Genomic DNA, 16,901 nt, shown 5'->3' on the forward strand with positions numbered 1-16,901 from the left:
GCTTTAACAAAAATCAAACAATTAAATAGAAATTATTCTCTACTTTAATCGAAAGTAAAAACTGCGAAAGACCTAACCCAACCCAACCGCGTTTTTTATTTAAAATCGCGAAGGTCGTCTGTAGTATACTTAATTACCAAATTATCTTTTTATTTGCCAATGAGCATCATTTAATAAACAAAGAAATACAGTGTCCGAAGTGTAATAGCAATTTGGAAATTAACACAAGTAATCTTACATTTCGCTGCTATAAAGTATACTATGAACAAAATAAGCATAAAAAGCGTGTGAAAAAACACCGCGCATGCTTGGTCAGTGCGCTACGCCCGTAGATTGCCGATGTGACAGATTTCCTAACCTCGAAACTGTCACTTTTCAGCACGTAATAACTTTTTTTCTACTTGAGAGCGACGATTTTCCTTCTCGCAATCGTGTTTTAGGACCAAAATATACATTTCTACCAAGTTTGAAGGAAATCGGAGAGGAAGGAGCTCTCCTTCACAATTACCATTAATTTATCTGCTTTATTAAACGCGTGATATTCAGTCGGTAATTAAGTAGAATAAAATTTTCAATTCTACCGAAGCGACCGAGCAAGATCCGATATCAATCCCGACTTTACCGACCGCGGCGCTCCTCGTGATTGCCTCCGCCTCCGCGGTGGCGCTGCTTGTCGCGCGAACCGCGACGTCAGACGTCACTCATTCCCACGCGTTCGCGTATCGCTTCACGCAGTAGTGTTGAGTAGTATCATCGACGAGCGAGGAGCGTGATGTTGTTTTGGACGTGGTTGTCGCACGCAACGACGGGCATGGCCAGCGTCGTGCCGCTTTGTTTGTTACTGGTCATCGCATTGGCGGACTCGGTTTACTCCACGCAGCGCACGGTGAGTACGGATCGCGATGCGTCTCATCGAATCGGCCGATCGACCGTTTCATCCGCGAGTCGGAGCGCAACGGAGTCGCGCTTCCGAAAAGAAAGAAGCAAGGAAGGACGCACACGCGCGCGTGATTCATCGCGCGACTTTGAACTCCCGGAGCGAGCCTTTTTTACCGCGTATTCCTCGGGGAGGAAAGCGAGAGGGAAGGAGGGTGCTTTGTGCTCGATCGCATCGTCGACGAGCGAGTTTCGGGGGCGTGTTGCGCTCGCCGCCAGCGCGAGCTCCCCGGCGATTCCCGCTTCCGCTTGCGTTTCCATCGGAATCTCGATGTTTACAAGTGCGTGCTCGCACGCACGCGCACACGCTTGTCCCTGTATGCGTGCGTCCGTGTGTATGTGTCGCTGTTGCAAGCTCATTACGAGTTCGTTGTGTCGAACAGGTGGATTCATTGATAAATTGGCCGCTCGCTCGCATTAATGGGTGATCGGATAAGTGCAGCGGCGCGACCCAGATCGCGCGGGATCTAAGGGCACGGTCGATCGTAATGCGCGCGGCGCGCCGGACCACCGCGCTGGATTAACGTGATTAATTAGCGATTGATTAGCGATTGATCACGCGTTAGCTGCATTCCATCAGGATCCGGATCTCGTTGGCCTTGGAGTTAGTCCGAGCAAATAATGCTTAAAAGCACCTACAACGTGACCCGAATAACTTGGAGCAAGTCTCGGCAAAGGCGGGGAAACTTATTTCGTGATCTCGATCTTGCGAGACTTTTTTGCCTTTCCTTTGTTAGAGAGTCTCGCGGGATGCTTGATTTGTTTGCGCACGTTTTGCCTGCCACCGGTCGCAGTAGATTAGATACTTATCCGATGTGTTTATCGATACGAGTTGAGAGTCGCGCTAAAGAGAGAGAAGATTCGTTAGCCGCGAGTGACCACGCGAGTACGTTGTAAACTCTCGTTGTTAATATTTCAAGGTATTCATGCGGATGCTCAATACTGCATCTTGCACGTGGCACCTAGTCTTGAATTTAAAATGAGCCCGGAGTATCGATCCCTGGAGTGAATTAGTAAATACGTACATAAACTAACGCAAGAGAACGCGCTGTTGGGGAACGCTGTTGGCTCCCGTGGAAATAAAACGGGGAGTACATCTGCAGCGCGAGAATTAATACCTTTTCGTCGGTCATATCGATTATTGAACGTTATTGAAAGTATTACCAGAGACAAAGGAGAAACCGGGGAGCACGAGACTCCGCGCGAGATCAGTTTGGCTCGTCGGATTTGCCTTTGGCTAATTTCAAGAATCACTCCGAGAATCCCGCGTTTCGTGGAATCGCAGAATAAAATCAGATTGCTCGCTTTATCGGAATTCACGGCGCAAAAATTCGAGCCGCGAATCTCACGATTATCGACTCGCGCGAGGAAATACGGAAAAATGCACCGAGCGTACGCGCATAGGTGCATTAGCGTAAACGGTAACATCATTTTGCGTGTTAAGCGACCGTGTGCGGTGACTGTGTGCGAACCTGGGGGCTCGTACGTACGGCAAGGCCGTCGGACACGTTCCGGCACTGATCTAGGTCACCCGTCCGTTAATACGTAAGCGTCGTCTAATCGCGACGTATCTGCAACGATCTATAAAACATTCGTGGTTTGCCTTTAGTTACGGTCGTGGGTGAACCCGGGCTGCGGCGACCTGTGCCACCAGCGAAATGTGACGATGCTCTACCTGATGGCCAACGGCCCGCACAACGACACGTTACATTACCTGTGGGATTTCATCGACAAACCGTCCGTATTGATGGCACATTCGCCTACATCCACCTCGCTCTACATCAACTGGGACGATTACCTCGCGGGGAGACCGGGCTCGGTCTTTTTCATGGGGGAGGTCACTTATACCTTCGGGGTGATAATAAATAAGGTAATATTCATACAAGATCTCTGCTCTTCTTCCTTTTCTTTATTGTCTAATAGTTGCGCGCGGTTTAGCCGTGCTAACGATCGCTCAGGCTTATCCCACTTAACGGGATAAATTACAAGGCTTAGCAAGTGTTGTAGAAATTAAAATTAAATGGAAGAACAAGAGCGTACTTTTATTATCAAGTCTTGGATAATAAATTTTATTTTACACTGTTTTTAATTTAAACGCATGATTAATATTTAGATGTTGGAATGAAAAATTGAGAGAATTGATTTAGCTCCAAGACTGATGTAGCAATTATATATATAATTTATATAAAAAATATACATAAAGATTTATATAGATAATACGCAATACGTACTTAAATATACATAGAGATACAAAAGTTTTCGGCTCCTAGTCTTTTACCACGATTTGTTTCCGCTAAATTTGAACATAAATCCAAGCCAGTGACGCGGATCCACTCGTCGCATTCCTCCGTCAAGTGCATAGGAGCATACACCTTGCGGTTTCTTAATTAAATCTGTGCACTCCAACATTTCCACTTGACAGAACTTCCTCTCAAGTCGAGTGTCTCTTCTCCTCACCAAAAACATGCACGGATCCTCCCATGCGCGCCACGGTTTTGCTACGTTGAAGCGTATACGTTTCAGCTTTGGGAAGCACGGAATATCATTGTTCCACGTAAAGTCTTACTTATTTGTAACTTCATTACCGCAGCTTTATTATCTTCATTATCTCATTCAACGAGTTAATTCAGTATCAGCGCGAAATCAATTCCGATTAATTATTTATATATCAAACGCGTAATCTATTGACGATTGAGTCACTTTATGTGACGGGATTGATAGTGCGCGCATGCGAAGTTGGACGTTCGTAGCAATAAACGAACAAGTTTCGGCGCGATTGATCAGCTGCGTTCATTGGGAATTTCGGGCACGTCGACCAATAATATTGCGACGAGAATATAGTCGAACGCAGATAATTTTGTTGATGCTGATGCGCGAGCGCGTGCTAGAAATTGCGATTGCACTTATCTATAATAAATCCGGACATGCGACTTCATCATCGGGGGAAAACAGGGAGGGCGACCCGATTTCGCCAACTGTTATTATGACTTAAGAAGATCCTAGCTTCAGTCCAATCGAGCGGATATCGAGCTAATATAGCACTGGTAATCACGTCTAATAACGCCGATCCCGTCTGCTGTTACAGATTATCGAATTCAACGACGTTAATGACACGGCAATGATTGACACTGCCAACGTCAACAACATAAACGCATTGCGTCTCGAGTATTTCGACTGGCGGCGCGTGTCCCTGTCGCAAAACAGCGAACTCGTCTACCTGGATATGGAGGGTAACTCTTATCACGATACAGCTAAGAACATCAGCAGATACGGGAGTATAAAGCTTTCGGTAAAGTATTTTGCAGCTTTTTCAAGAGAAAGTACCGCTATTATTATTATTATCGATAGTGATGTAGCCACGCATGCGAGAACGCTCCACGCACGATAGAGCTTCATTGAATCCGGTTTAATCGACGATAGAATTCTATTCTGATATCGATATAACTCCATCGCGCGAACGCGAGCAACATAAAACAAATCCGGTTTCCGGTGAACTGGGACGCGAAGCGTCCGCGTAAAGCCCTCCTCCCGCTGTTTTTCAGCTGCAGGGCTTTTGTACCGCTGACCACTCGGACACGGTGCCGCACATGCTGCACACGGAGAACTCCACGCAACTGGACATCATCCTCGACCACCTCGAGACGACGAAAGCGTTCTCCGCCAGCAGGTTCGCCGTGGAGCTGCTCGTGGTCGGCGGCGGCGACCCGAAAATACCGATGTTTGTTGACCCGAAGAAGAGCGTGGACGACGAGCACACACCGGGTATATTCGAGGTAACGGTCGTGGGCGTCTGCCGCTTTTCAATCGGAAGCATCGTCGTAAAGTTTCCTGATACGCGCTTTTCCAGGTGGTCGAAGTTAGGACACCGCCTTACAGAGAATCGGACGGCGGACTGAAATCCGGGGCGTACCTGCAGTGGCGGCCGATATCGTACAACAGCGCGTCGCGCGACATCACCAGCTCCACGGAGACGATGCAGTATCCGGCGAAGATGTTGAATTACACGGGCGAGCTGAAGAACACGATGCTCTATCGTTACTACGGCGCGGCGGTGGATGACCACCTTCTGCTGCAGAGATTAATGGTCTCTCTGGGCTCGAAAGGCGACGGCTTCTACAAGAGGACGAATTACTTGACGTGGTGAGTAACGTCAGGCTCGTTACTGACTTTTCTCGACTTTATCGCGCATCGTTACATCATGAATATTAATTTAATTTATTCCCTCTTCCACCCCGAATGACAAAGTACGCTACGCTCTGATTGCAGGACCTTCTTAGTCGGATACGGCACCCCACCCGAGGAGAGGTTTTCCTCTCTAGTCATAGTAATCATCTCGATTGGTCTCTGCCTGCCCTTGCTCGCCATGATCATCATCGGATTATACCTTTGCGTTCGGCACAGAATGCCGAAGCAGCAGCGCAACGTCTATTTGAGTTGATGAGAGGACACGGCAGTACGACGGTTCTTCTCGCGGGACTCATCCCGCGTGCGCGTTTAGCTGCACTGACGCTATGCCACCTCTATTGTTCTACATAAAGAGATATTCCTATATTTATATATACATATATATATAGATATATATGACACGTATATATATTTTTACACGAACTGTTAGCTGTTGGATCTGATATTTAGTGTGATAAGGGTGAGTGATATTATTCTTCTCTCACAACGTATTTAGCGCCAAGGGAGGCTTTCTAATCGTTGCCCCTCGAGATCCTCCGTTTTGATATACTTTGAGGCAACGCGTCTGGCGCATTCAATGTGAACGGAATGCCGTGGAATTGATCGTATCTGTTCCTAAATACGCTGTGGCGAGAACAGCGTGTTAACATTTTCTAGGCAATTTGTAATTTTGCGCGTGCACATTTTATGAAATACAATACAATAAGCTGTACTACATCTCGCAATCGTTTTTTCAGATGTATTTCTCCTTCAAAATAACTCGCCCGTATCCACGCGCTTTTAACGACGACAGATCCGTCTGCACTCATGCGTTATCTCATTCGCACAATCTCATTCTTATTCTCATCTACGATCGGCATCGTTTGCAAGGGATCAGTAGGAAATCACGGGCAAGGGGAGTCCGCTCAGTTAGTTATCTCGAGTTATCGAGAGAGTTAATCCCATATGAATGAGAGTTGAGAGCGGACGGATCGACAAAGCGACACGTGCACGAGAGCGGCGTGGCACATCCGCAGCGCGGACGAGCTTACCGCGGCTCGTGGAGTATGGTCGCACGTATATCGCAAGCTAAGGGTTGCGGGCGAATGTTTTCAGGCAGCGGTAGTAAGAGTGGCGCGGTATGGTACCGTGTATTCCCTACTGTCGTGCGCGGGTGCGGGGGTGGTGATGTGCGAGGGGGCACATCCGCGACGCTGGGCGGGTGGGAGGTACATTTTCATTGATCCACCCCGTGGCGCACCACGCAAGCACTCGCGAGCCCTGAACGGAGCATTGATCTTGCCCGTCGGTGCCGTCTCGGTGGTGCGGTTGCTAACGCCACGCGAGAAGCTTGAAGGGAACTCGCGTCGATTCGCGGCTCCTTTTGTCAACGTCGTTCTTACCCGACGGCGTCCTCCCGAGTGTCGAGTCCTCGGAGGAGGGTGTCGCGCTGTCGCAGGAGCTGCCGAGGAGCGGACTCGGAACCGCGACGGCTTTGCGGCGGGACGCGGGGCAGGGTGGGTGGTTGACGCGGTGGAACGTCGGGGGTTGGTAGCGCGGAGGAAACGGATCGCGAACGGGGTGTACAGTGGGGTAGGTAGCCGTGACTAGTTCCCGCGTAGTCCGCTGCGCGAGGGACCGACGCGTGGCGATGCAGTAGCGTCCGCGTCGGCTCGACTGATCGCGGCCAGTCGGCATCGAGAAGAATCGTTGTCGCGGTAAACGAAGACGCAACGGAGCCGTTGCGAAGGAGCGAACCGTGCGAGAACACGGCGCGTGCGAACGGCGTGCGAGATACGCGCAAGAGTCGAACGCTGGACTCGTTCGCCGGGGGTGCCGACGAGGAGGACTCGACAACGCGAGAACGGAGAGCCACGGCCTGGCGTTACCAGTGAGCGAACCATTGTGCCGACCGCGTTGCTCCTGCGAGGGAGAGACGACGGCCGTCGAGACGCCAAGTGGTGCAGGGTAGCGCTAGTGGCGAGTGTCGCGGGAGAGAGCGAGGGAGGGTTGAAAGCCGAGACAGAGGCAGAAGGAGAGAAACGAACGAGCGAGAAAACGATAGGTAGTGGGAGGAGCAGCGAAGGAGGACATAGCGCTCGAGAGAGAGAAGGAACGTGGTCTTTGAGGGTGGATCGGAGCGAGAGGGTTAAAGGGAACGATCGTTTGTGCGCGCGCGCCATCGCCCGCGCGTCCGATCGTGTGTGTGTGTGCGTGTGTGTGTGTGCGTGTGCGTGTGCGTGCGTGTGAGGGTGTACGCGCGCGGACTTACGCGAGCCCGCGTGTACGTGTGCGTGAGTGTACGAGGGTGCCGCGGAGGGTGTCGACGGTGCAGAACAAACGCAGTGGATAAAGAAGGACCCGCCGGACCCTCGGTCCCTCGGCGCGGACAGTTAAGGGCGCAGCGCGAGAACGGCGAGAAGAGCGGTAAGGTACTTTAAGCGCGGAGGACGACGTCGCGCGAAAAGCGAGGAGCAACCCCCGCGCCAACACGGGCGACGCGGCGGCGGTCGGACACGAACGCGTCGACGGGCCTGTCCCCCGTGGAAGGAAGGGACCGTCGCGCGCAACGCGATCAATTTTCGTTGCGGCGCGCGGGCGGCTAGAACGTAGGACGGACGCGAGGCGAAATGACGAGGCGACCGAGGTACCGATAACCGGCCGGATAATGTTGTCGCAGAGCAAGTTTTACGCTCTCTTCATCCACTACACGTTCGTGTAGCGCGACACGGGGCGGGTCCTTGCCGTTGCGGTGAAGAATAGAGAAGGAGAAGGAACAAGAGGAGAAGAGGGAGGAGGAGATACAACAAGAAGAGGAGAAGGTGCAGGAGGAAGAGGAATCTTGAGGGTGCTGCGTGAGAGGGTTGCTGCGAGGGAGGATAGGAACGCGAAGAGGCGGAAGGAAGAGGCGGTGACGAAGAGGATCGTCCGAGACTGAAGGTGCGCCTCGAATAACCGTGGGCCGCCATCGTCGCCCGATGGTCGAGGGTGGCTGAAAAACGGAATCCGAAGTGGGAGGCAACGCAGAGAAAGAGAGAGGAGAGGAGCTCGATATACACGCGTACGCGATACGCACGCAGGGGGAGAGACATCGCGCGCGCGAGGCGGAATCCGCGAGGAGCGCCACGTCGTCGTCGTCGGTAGTTTTTCTTCTTCTTTCGTCCGCATTGTCGGTGTGAAAGTGTGTCGGAGTGTCGTCGCACAGTGCTCAGTTGTGCTACCCTTATCTCGAGGCTGAACGAGCAAGGCCCAGCAAACGAGGCATCCCAGAACCCGCCCCCTCCCTCCCTTTCGACGTTGCAGTGCCTCTTTTCTCTCCATATCGCTACGTCGCGCTTCTCCTTTACGTTCGCAGCGGTGATCACCTACGCTGGAGAGTGTTCGACCTCCTCAATCGTAAGTGTGCCATTCGTGTACGTTGCACGCGTGTTTCTGTCCGACCAGCGGAAGCGTCTAAGAGACGTTCTGTTCTCCCGCAAACGTCTTCTAGATGTTTCTTGAAAATTGTTCTTTCAAAATTACCTGGTGCCAAGTCAAATTATAACAGCTAAATTTTCCGTCGCGGAATGACGTGCGAAAATTTGATCTTTCAATTCCCACCTGAATACAGAAAGGAGCCTTTATGTCGCCAGTAAATTAAATCCTCTTTAGTGTTGACCAAACTGGCAAATACAAATAAAATGAGAAACACGCAGGCGAGCAGTCTGATCTGTGGTTCAGTGGTAGAATTTCTCATTTTATTTGTATTTGCCAGCTTGGTCAACAATAAAGAGGATTTAATATTCCCACCTGAATACATTTCGAGAATTTGTCACTTTGTTTCAATTGGATTGTACGTTGAATGTTCACCTTGACGTCGAGGTGTCGCATGGATGACGCTCGGTCTTTTGATGCACAACATAGAATTATGAAGTCTGAAATACAATATTCCGTTTAACAAAGGAAATGGAAATTCATGACGAATTTTGTCGAGATACGTGATCGCGTAAATGTAGACAGAGTCCCAGAATGATACGAAGATTGCGATGGTGTCGCACGGCTGCTACAAAGATCTGATAAGGAACAAGTAAAATACGACGAAGAGCGATCGCATCTGCATTGACGTTTGCGTTTCGTTTCGATTACCGCGGCAGTCGTCTCGCACTGCTGCGTTCTCGTAATATAAGGTTTCACTTTTAATATGAAAATACTGCAACGCGGTCTGCAAAGTGCGAGAGATGCACATTAAATATCCAGCGTCGGTTACAATGTTACATGATGGATTGTTTGACATTCCGCAGCACCAGGGGCATACTATAGCACGTAAATATAGCATGTGAGAGGTATAGAGGCGTGCGAATACGGAGGCGTGCATTACAATGATACATATTAATAAGATAATCATTGGTGTAACGTGGGCTAATGGTGTATCCGTAACGGTATAAATAGCACACTTTAAGCAACCACGGAATCACTTTTTTTAGCACTTTATGTTAACAAAAATATAGCAGCCGAGTGTCCGCCGCCAATCTTCGGCTAACAAGATTTCCGAACAACGTTTAATCCAAAACTGCACCGACAATCTGGATTAAACTGTCAGATCAGGGAACATTCGTTTCTTCCTGAATCGAGATCTTCATTATTGTAGATCAACAAAGAAAATTAATTAATTCCGGATTAACGCTGTTGGTATATCGACGCACGTCTGGCTTTAACTCTTACACCTCGGATCTGCAAGATACAGGGGACGGTTAGCTCGTAAATCTTCCGAGCAAACTGGAATCCCATTTTTCCTTAGGAAACACGATTCCAGCACTTGCGCCATTCTCCTCTATTATTCTCCTCTCACGCGGAAAATCTGCCTCAGTCAAACGTAGCGACAAAATATCAGGCATTATGTAACATCGTGACATCACAAAAAGCTCCTCGGGCTGGAAAGACCGATTGCGAGAGAATCCACGGTGATCAGAATGAATCAGAATGAATTGGAATAAATCAGAGTTGAGTTCCGGTGGTAGCCGCGTCTGATCAGTCGCTGGCTCGACTACTTCGACTATCGAAGTAGGTGCGAGCTCTTCGTTAAAGCTGGACGGTTCGCTGCGTCAATCTGGTGGTGTACGCCGTCGTTCACATCGGCAGTAACGAGGTCTCGATTACGAGGCGCGATAGGACAGCAATCGAATCGCTAAGGTGTGTGCCACAGCTCGGTATATCATACAAATATACGTGCCATGGCGTGACGCGCGGCTCTCTGCCGCGGCGGTTGCCGTTCCCGATATATCGATCGATGGTGCCGCGGTCAGGAAGAAATCGGTCGGTCCCATGAGGGGGATAGAGAGAAACGAGCTCGCGATGACGATCAGCGGGGATTGTCCGAGGATTGCTAGGATTCGCGCACGAGAAGAGATCCGAAGCCGCAGCTTATACTTGACTGGTGTTCCTGTAAGCTGCTCCGTTTCGGAACGATATCGATCGACAACACGCGTGCCTAAAGCCCTCTCGCATCTCTTTAGCTACAGTTCACTCCAAGTGGGAGCGACGAAGTATAATATAAGAGACCTGTTCCGTTTATAGATGTATGCTTTTATAGTTCGCGTATTTAAAACGCAGCGAGTACGCTCTAACTTTGGCGAGTGAGGGAAGGAGGATTAGTAGGGATTTCCTGTACAGTGCAGTATGTTATTTTATAAACTTGAAGAGAGTACTTGAAAAGTATTAGAATTATTATGGAAACAACTTTTCTTTGAAGCCAATAAATCGTTCGAGTATATATATATATATTTGGTATTACGCTTTTCAGAATGGATGTTATATTTATACGGTGAACCTGGGGATGCTCTTCAAGGCTACCACATGTATAATAGACCAGTAAATCCTGGGTACTACTTCGAGTTCGTTGAACAATACAAATCCTCATTTAGTTACAACACAACTGTACAATTTCAATATTAAATCCCGCTATAGAATAGTTCATCTAACAACAGCTTTACCATATTTTAGATCGTCATTGAAACTAAAATCTGCGCTACCTACACGCTACGTAATCTCAATGACTGCATAATTAAATGCAAGAAATCTGTAAAAGGATTGTAGAAGGAACATTTTATCTAAATTGAGTATTGTTACACTATTTGACCACAAGTTTTAAATATTGTTGTCTCCAATTGTGTCGGCAGCGATGCATCATAATTAAATTAATTAACCGGAATTACCAATCCGTTCGCCCACAGGGCTAACGAGGCACGGATTCAAGCGGCGTGATCGATTGCATCCGTGATTTACGGCGATGATTGTGACATGTACGTCTACTAGCTGGTGACCTTCCTCCGCGCGAAAATTGCCGGTCAATACGAGCTGCACGATCCGCTTGAGAGCCGCGCGATGATATCGATCACCGCGTCATGCACGACGACGCCTCCAAAGACTTTCTTCCGCGACTCGCTTCGTGTTCTAAAGCGCGCCCTTTATTCTCGGGCGGCGTGTAGCAGATCGCAGCTGCCCGTGTCACTTTCACCCCCCATGTCTGCCCACGCCTGAGTGATGGCACGAGTTTTATCATCCCCCACGAGCGCACGTCTCCTGTCGGGCTTTATGTCTCCAAGTAAAAACAAGAACACGTTGGCACGTGTTGAACGTTTGCGTAACGCAATGGTCGCGTAAACTCTTTGAGGCCGTTTTTAATTTACTTACTATTTCGATTCTAGACTCGAAAAGTATTATGAAAAGATATATATTTGTTGGACAAAAGTGGTTTTGAGGATTTAAAATATATTTTATATCGCGATGGATAATAATCTCCAAGGTATTACACACTCGTTAGGCAGCGCGTGATTGAAATTTGGCATCATGGTGAATCTTGCATGGTACAGTTATTCTCGTCGAAAAGGGGGCTGAAGCTTGACAGAAACGAATTGCACGATGTCGGGATGAATTAATAGTGGCGTCGTAGCAATGACGGCCTTGTTTCGTGGCATACTTGAACTTACAGCGACTCGGTTCGCTGCGTAATCGTGCGTGCAGACATAACTTACGTCATCGTCCATTGAAGGCGACACAGAGGCGTACGCGCCCGTCACCCTTGGCTGTGCTTTGTGTCTCGCACTCAGTGTTACGGATATTCCGATTGACGTAACTTCGAGGAGCGAGCAGAGGCGGACTCCTCAATTCCGCGCATACTCGCCTGCCGCTCGCATTCCACGAGTGTAAATTCGCCGGCGAACGCGGCGGGGAATAATTGATACGCCGACCGCGGGACGATCCCATGAAATCCCTTAAAGTTTGATAAATCATCCCTCGGCATAAATAAACGATCGATAGGGCGTAATGTCAAGGGTCGCGTCACACGTCTTCTCGCGCGATCGCCGATCCGCGCTAAAATAAGAGCCAGTTTCGCGTTAAGTCGCGCGGAAAGGGAAGCGGCGAGATAATGCGCTGAATAATCACCCTTTTTTCAGCATCGTTGAATATGACGCGACACACAACAGAATATGATACATATAATTTAAAAAATGTAACACGAGATGCACAATTTACATTGCAAAAAATTTATAATATTCTAATTACTTCGGAAAAATGATTTTCCGTTGAAGTCCGCGCGATTCTCTCGTGTGGGAATCTGTTCCTTCTTCCTTTCCACTAAAACTCTGTTAAATTTTTGATGACAAAGCAAACAAGGCTGTCGAATGTGCACACGCGAGTAGAAAAAAAAGGGCACAGGCAGTCCAACGGGGGGGTTGCTGGCAGAGACAGGTTTTGCGGGGCGAACGAACGCAACAGGTGCGCTATGCTTCCCATCGTCCGCGTCGTCCTCGAGTACGAGTGCACTCAGGCGAGTACAAGTGCACCCTGAACCGGGGGAGCACCGCCGAATTTCGCGGACATCAATAATCCTGCGTTCCCCTAGAGGCGTTCCGTTTTAACCAACTCTAGGCGAGCTTTATCGTGCCCTCCCGCCCCATTAGCGACTGACTATTTATACATCCCACACAATGCGTGTCAAGATATTAGATACATTCTCACCCCTTGCTCCCGTCGTTCCGTGAGTGACGTATATTGTCTCCGAAGACAGCTCTCGTTCCCGCTCGATATCGGTGTTACTGCCGATTCGAGAACGATGCCTTCGGGTCAGATTATATCTGCGTTATATCTGCAATGCGATGCGAGTGAAATTCAATGAAGCTCCGATGTACCTTTCACTTGCGGAAGGGCTGGCCTCAGCGGGACGTGAACTCGGCAATCGGACAGCGAGCTGTAAATAATTCCTGTATTATGATATTAACTTGATATATGCTTCGTGCGTGTATAATAAGAATTTAATTCCTTTTAATAAATACGAGATAATCGGCTTTAATGGGTCAGACAGAGAGATAGAGAAAGAGAAGGTGAGGGAGGGAAGAGGCATGTACAGACGCAGAGAGCAAAAATGTATTAAGTTTGACATTAATTTGTAAAGTGTGAGATTGTACTGTATCTAGTAGAAATCGGTAATGTGTTAATGATTTCAAAGTGTTTAAAGTATCGTCATCATTCGTTGTCGATGTAAATGAGAGAAAAATTTACGCTAAATTATTTATTTAATTATTTATGCTAACAATGAGTCCGCAGCGACTGGTTGCACTCGTTAAAATTCCCACTGCAATAATGCAAAATTTACAGCAAGGATGCGCCAGTGGAACTTGCGAAGCGGAATTACAGTTATTACGCGTGCACATCTTATTACGCCAATTATACTGTAGAAATATTGCGAAATTGATGTTTTAATCCCTGAGCGGCATTTATGCTAAAACGTGGAGTTCAGTTAATAATTCCGATTTTCCATTAGTCGCGAGGCGCGAACAGTTAATCTTCACGCTTATTAATTAACTATAAATCTCGCCGTGTTAGCACTTAAATTCGTGCATTAATAGCACGTGCTCCGGGATTTTTCTAGTGTATTTAATTATATATTTTAATATAATTTCTATTAATTAATCTTTTCTATTAATTAATATTTCTTTGCGCACTCTCCCTCTTTCCCTCCCTCCCTCCCTCGCTCTCTCTCTCTCTCGCTCTCTCTCCATTCGAAGAAATTACATTGATATATCTCGCTGGGGACGAGACAAACATTAAATTTTGTGCGTGAGAGGGTTGAAACGCGCAGCGGCAGTCCTCTCCCGCGGGGGCGGGGGATGGATTCTTGGAAGCGCAATGCTGAGCTGAACCGTCAAGAAAGTCAAGCGGGCAGGCAAGCGGGCAATCGATCGATTGCCCTCGCACGAACGCATGGCCCTATTCCGTGCTATACTTTGCGTCGCGGTATACTTCGTCTTTTGTGGGTCGCGCCAGTGCAGAATGCCGCGAATGCAACAATACGCCGCGCGTACGTTCTCTAAGTCGGATTTCCCGTTACAATTGGAACATTTAACGTTCACCCGCATTACGAGATGCATCCCCCTCACGATTACGCGTGCATTGCATGTATCAGGCGTGTAACTTATTAATAATTCAGCGTTTTTTATCTCGAAACACACACACGCGCGCGCGCGCGCAAAATTGAGACTTTATGTATATAGAAAATAATATAATAATACAATTTTATCTTCAAAATAATTTCTATTATTTTCTATGATTTTGTGCTACTTTTCGCCCGACCTCCCGATTCCACCGCGAAGAGGAAAAAAATGTGGAGACCTTGATTCGATGAAGGATAGAATTAAAACGCACCGAATTAATTTATATGCTCAATAGTACGCTTTTGTACATCATGTAGTCACGAGACACGCTCCTTTTTCGCGAAATCGCTACCGCTCCTCGTTTCATTTCGTTTCTGCTGATTGTTACACGATTCGGAACGAAAGTTGATAATGTCAGAGTGATATACAAGCGCGCACGAAAGAACGGAGAGGAAAATTTCACTGTCTCTGATATGCGCGCGCTTTCGTTTGCTTGCCCGATCATAAATAGCTGTGACTACTCATCGATCGTAATTGCTCGACGTATATGACGCTTCAGTGTGAATACTTGCTCGCAGCGATCGACATTAATATATTTCGAGACAATTTACGGTTTCGTGTCGAGAAAATTTATGGTTACTATATTCCACAAATGGCACGCACAGCGCATTTATTTAAATTGCAAAAAGTTGTAAAAGTATATTTACATATTTTTGTCAGCTATATAAAATTGTTTTCAAAACTTGTAAAATTTCAATCCGTTGATGTAATCTACCGTACTAATTTACTGCACTAAGCTGCACCCTTAATTAATCTTTAAAGAGCTTCCGAGTGAAGATCATAATTAAAAAAAGCACAATCGATTGGCTTTTGCGGAAGAGCCGTTCCACAAACTCACCAATTCCGGGATAATAAACGCGCGTTGTGGTGCGCGTTTTCGTCTCACGGTTCTTTCCCGCGTATTGATCTGCTCCAGCTGTTAAATCAAGTATTTCATCGAAATCGTGTGAGTCAGACGACTCGTTTGGACGACGGTCTAAATAACGCTGAGCACACCCAGTCAACATTATCACTGTCGCCACATCAAGCACGGCGGCACGAAGCAATTTTCTTTCACTGCCGTCCCCTCGCTCCGATCGAGCTCTGTAACTTTCCTCTCGATTACACAGAAAATAGCAACGGGGCATCGATATTTTACAGACGCAATTGAATCGTCGTTTTGCGGGCTCATGCGGGAATTTACGGAGCGCCCTTTGCGCACTGTAAAGCATCACGTTGTAAGGCAATTACTTGGTCGACGCGCGACGCGTAATTTTCCATTGTCCCATTTCCGCTGGCGGGCGGATGTCTCGTTAAGAAAAACTGAAAGTGGCACGGCAACTCATCCCTCATTCGAGACATTCGTGGCGCAGCTACTTCAGACCGACGCGACGCGATTAAAGCCCGCGGTAATGCGGATTCTCGAAAACTTTTGTACGTGCGTCATTGAATAATTGATTCCAGCGGAACAACTCGCGTCTCTTACGCGTCTGAGAAATCTCCATGAGTCATAAGAACAGGGCCCTTCGTTCCTTCGGGATAAATAATTCGACTACGCAAATGCGAAGGAGGGAAAACTTATTGCGTTACCCCAGACGAGCGTTACATCTCAACGAGGTCATCTCAGCCTGCGTCATTTGCGCGATCTTGGGGCACGACGAATATAAATCTCGAAAGATTCGAGTTCCCACCTACTTCCGGCCCGACGTATACATCTTGCACGAAGTTCTTTTACTTCCGCAGTCGACACCCTTGTTATTCCCGTCCGGGAACATCGAAGTTAAAGAACTGCGAGGGGAGAAAATCGTTAAGCAAGCACCACTTGCCGAGGCAGGATTAACTGATTAGAAAATCCAATACTCGCTTATGTAGCGCGTCTGTAGTGGCCGCACTTCTGCCCGAAAGATAGCCATTAGCGAAGATTATTATTTAAACGGATACACTAATGCGCTAATCTCGAGTAACAGCTTAATCAGATACAACAGCCTGGCTGTAACTACTATTAATACTCTGGTACCGCGTGGCCGGGTATTCCCAATCGGTTTACCCGTAAATCTAAATACACGTCGGAGATAATACCCGAGCGAGGTTTTCCGACGATCGAGAATGGATCACGGAAATGCAACGCAATGAAGCTAATCGGGAAATCTCGGGCGAGTTGCGATCGGCACCACGCGGATTCGTATTCCGGACGGCCGGATGGACCTGCCGGATTGAACTATTTTCCGCGAGCATCCCTCGGCCACCACCCCCCCGTCCGCTCTCATCCTCCTAGCCATCCCGCGATTTCCACGTTGATCACGGTCCGCCGATATGTTGCGTAACGCACGCGCGAGTACGCGCGTCCCACGC

At 48.1% G+C, this 16,901-nt stretch overlaps 1 protein-coding gene across 1 annotated transcript; it reads left to right on the forward strand.

Moving 5' to 3' along the window:
• Nucleotides 1-715: 715 nt before the first annotated feature.
• On the forward strand, nt 716-5,838 carry LOC105285622 (glycosylated lysosomal membrane protein). The gene is made up of 6 exons (XM_011349928.3): nt 716-886; nt 2,546-2,806; nt 4,022-4,225; nt 4,479-4,709; nt 4,784-5,076; nt 5,203-5,838. The coding sequence occupies exons 1-6, from the start codon at nt 773-775 to the stop codon at nt 5,372-5,374; spliced, it is 1,275 nt and encodes a 424-aa protein (XP_011348230.1). The 5' UTR covers nt 716-772; the 3' UTR covers nt 5,375-5,838.
• Nucleotides 5,839-16,901: the final 11,063 nt, after the last annotated feature.

The sequence above is a fragment of the Ooceraea biroi genome, chromosome 8, assembly GCF_003672135.1.
Source record: "Ooceraea biroi isolate clonal line C1 chromosome 8, Obir_v5.4, whole genome shotgun sequence".
In the NCBI taxonomy this organism is placed as follows: Eukaryota; Metazoa; Arthropoda; class Insecta; order Hymenoptera; family Formicidae; genus Ooceraea; species Ooceraea biroi.

Excerpts from the sequence above, each read along its gene's own strand:
- LOC105285622 (XM_011349928.3), top strand. The coding sequence starts at position 773 with ATGTTGTTTTGGACGTGGTTGTCGCACGCAACGACGGGCATGGCCAGC. Across the intron at positions 2,807-4,021 it reads TCGGGGTGATAATAAATAAG|ATTATCGAATTCAACGACGT; the intron begins GTAATATTCATA and ends CTGCTGTTACAG. Across the intron at positions 4,226-4,478 it reads ACGGGAGTATAAAGCTTTCG|CTGCAGGGCTTTTGTACCGC; the intron begins GTAAAGTATTTT and ends GCTGTTTTTCAG.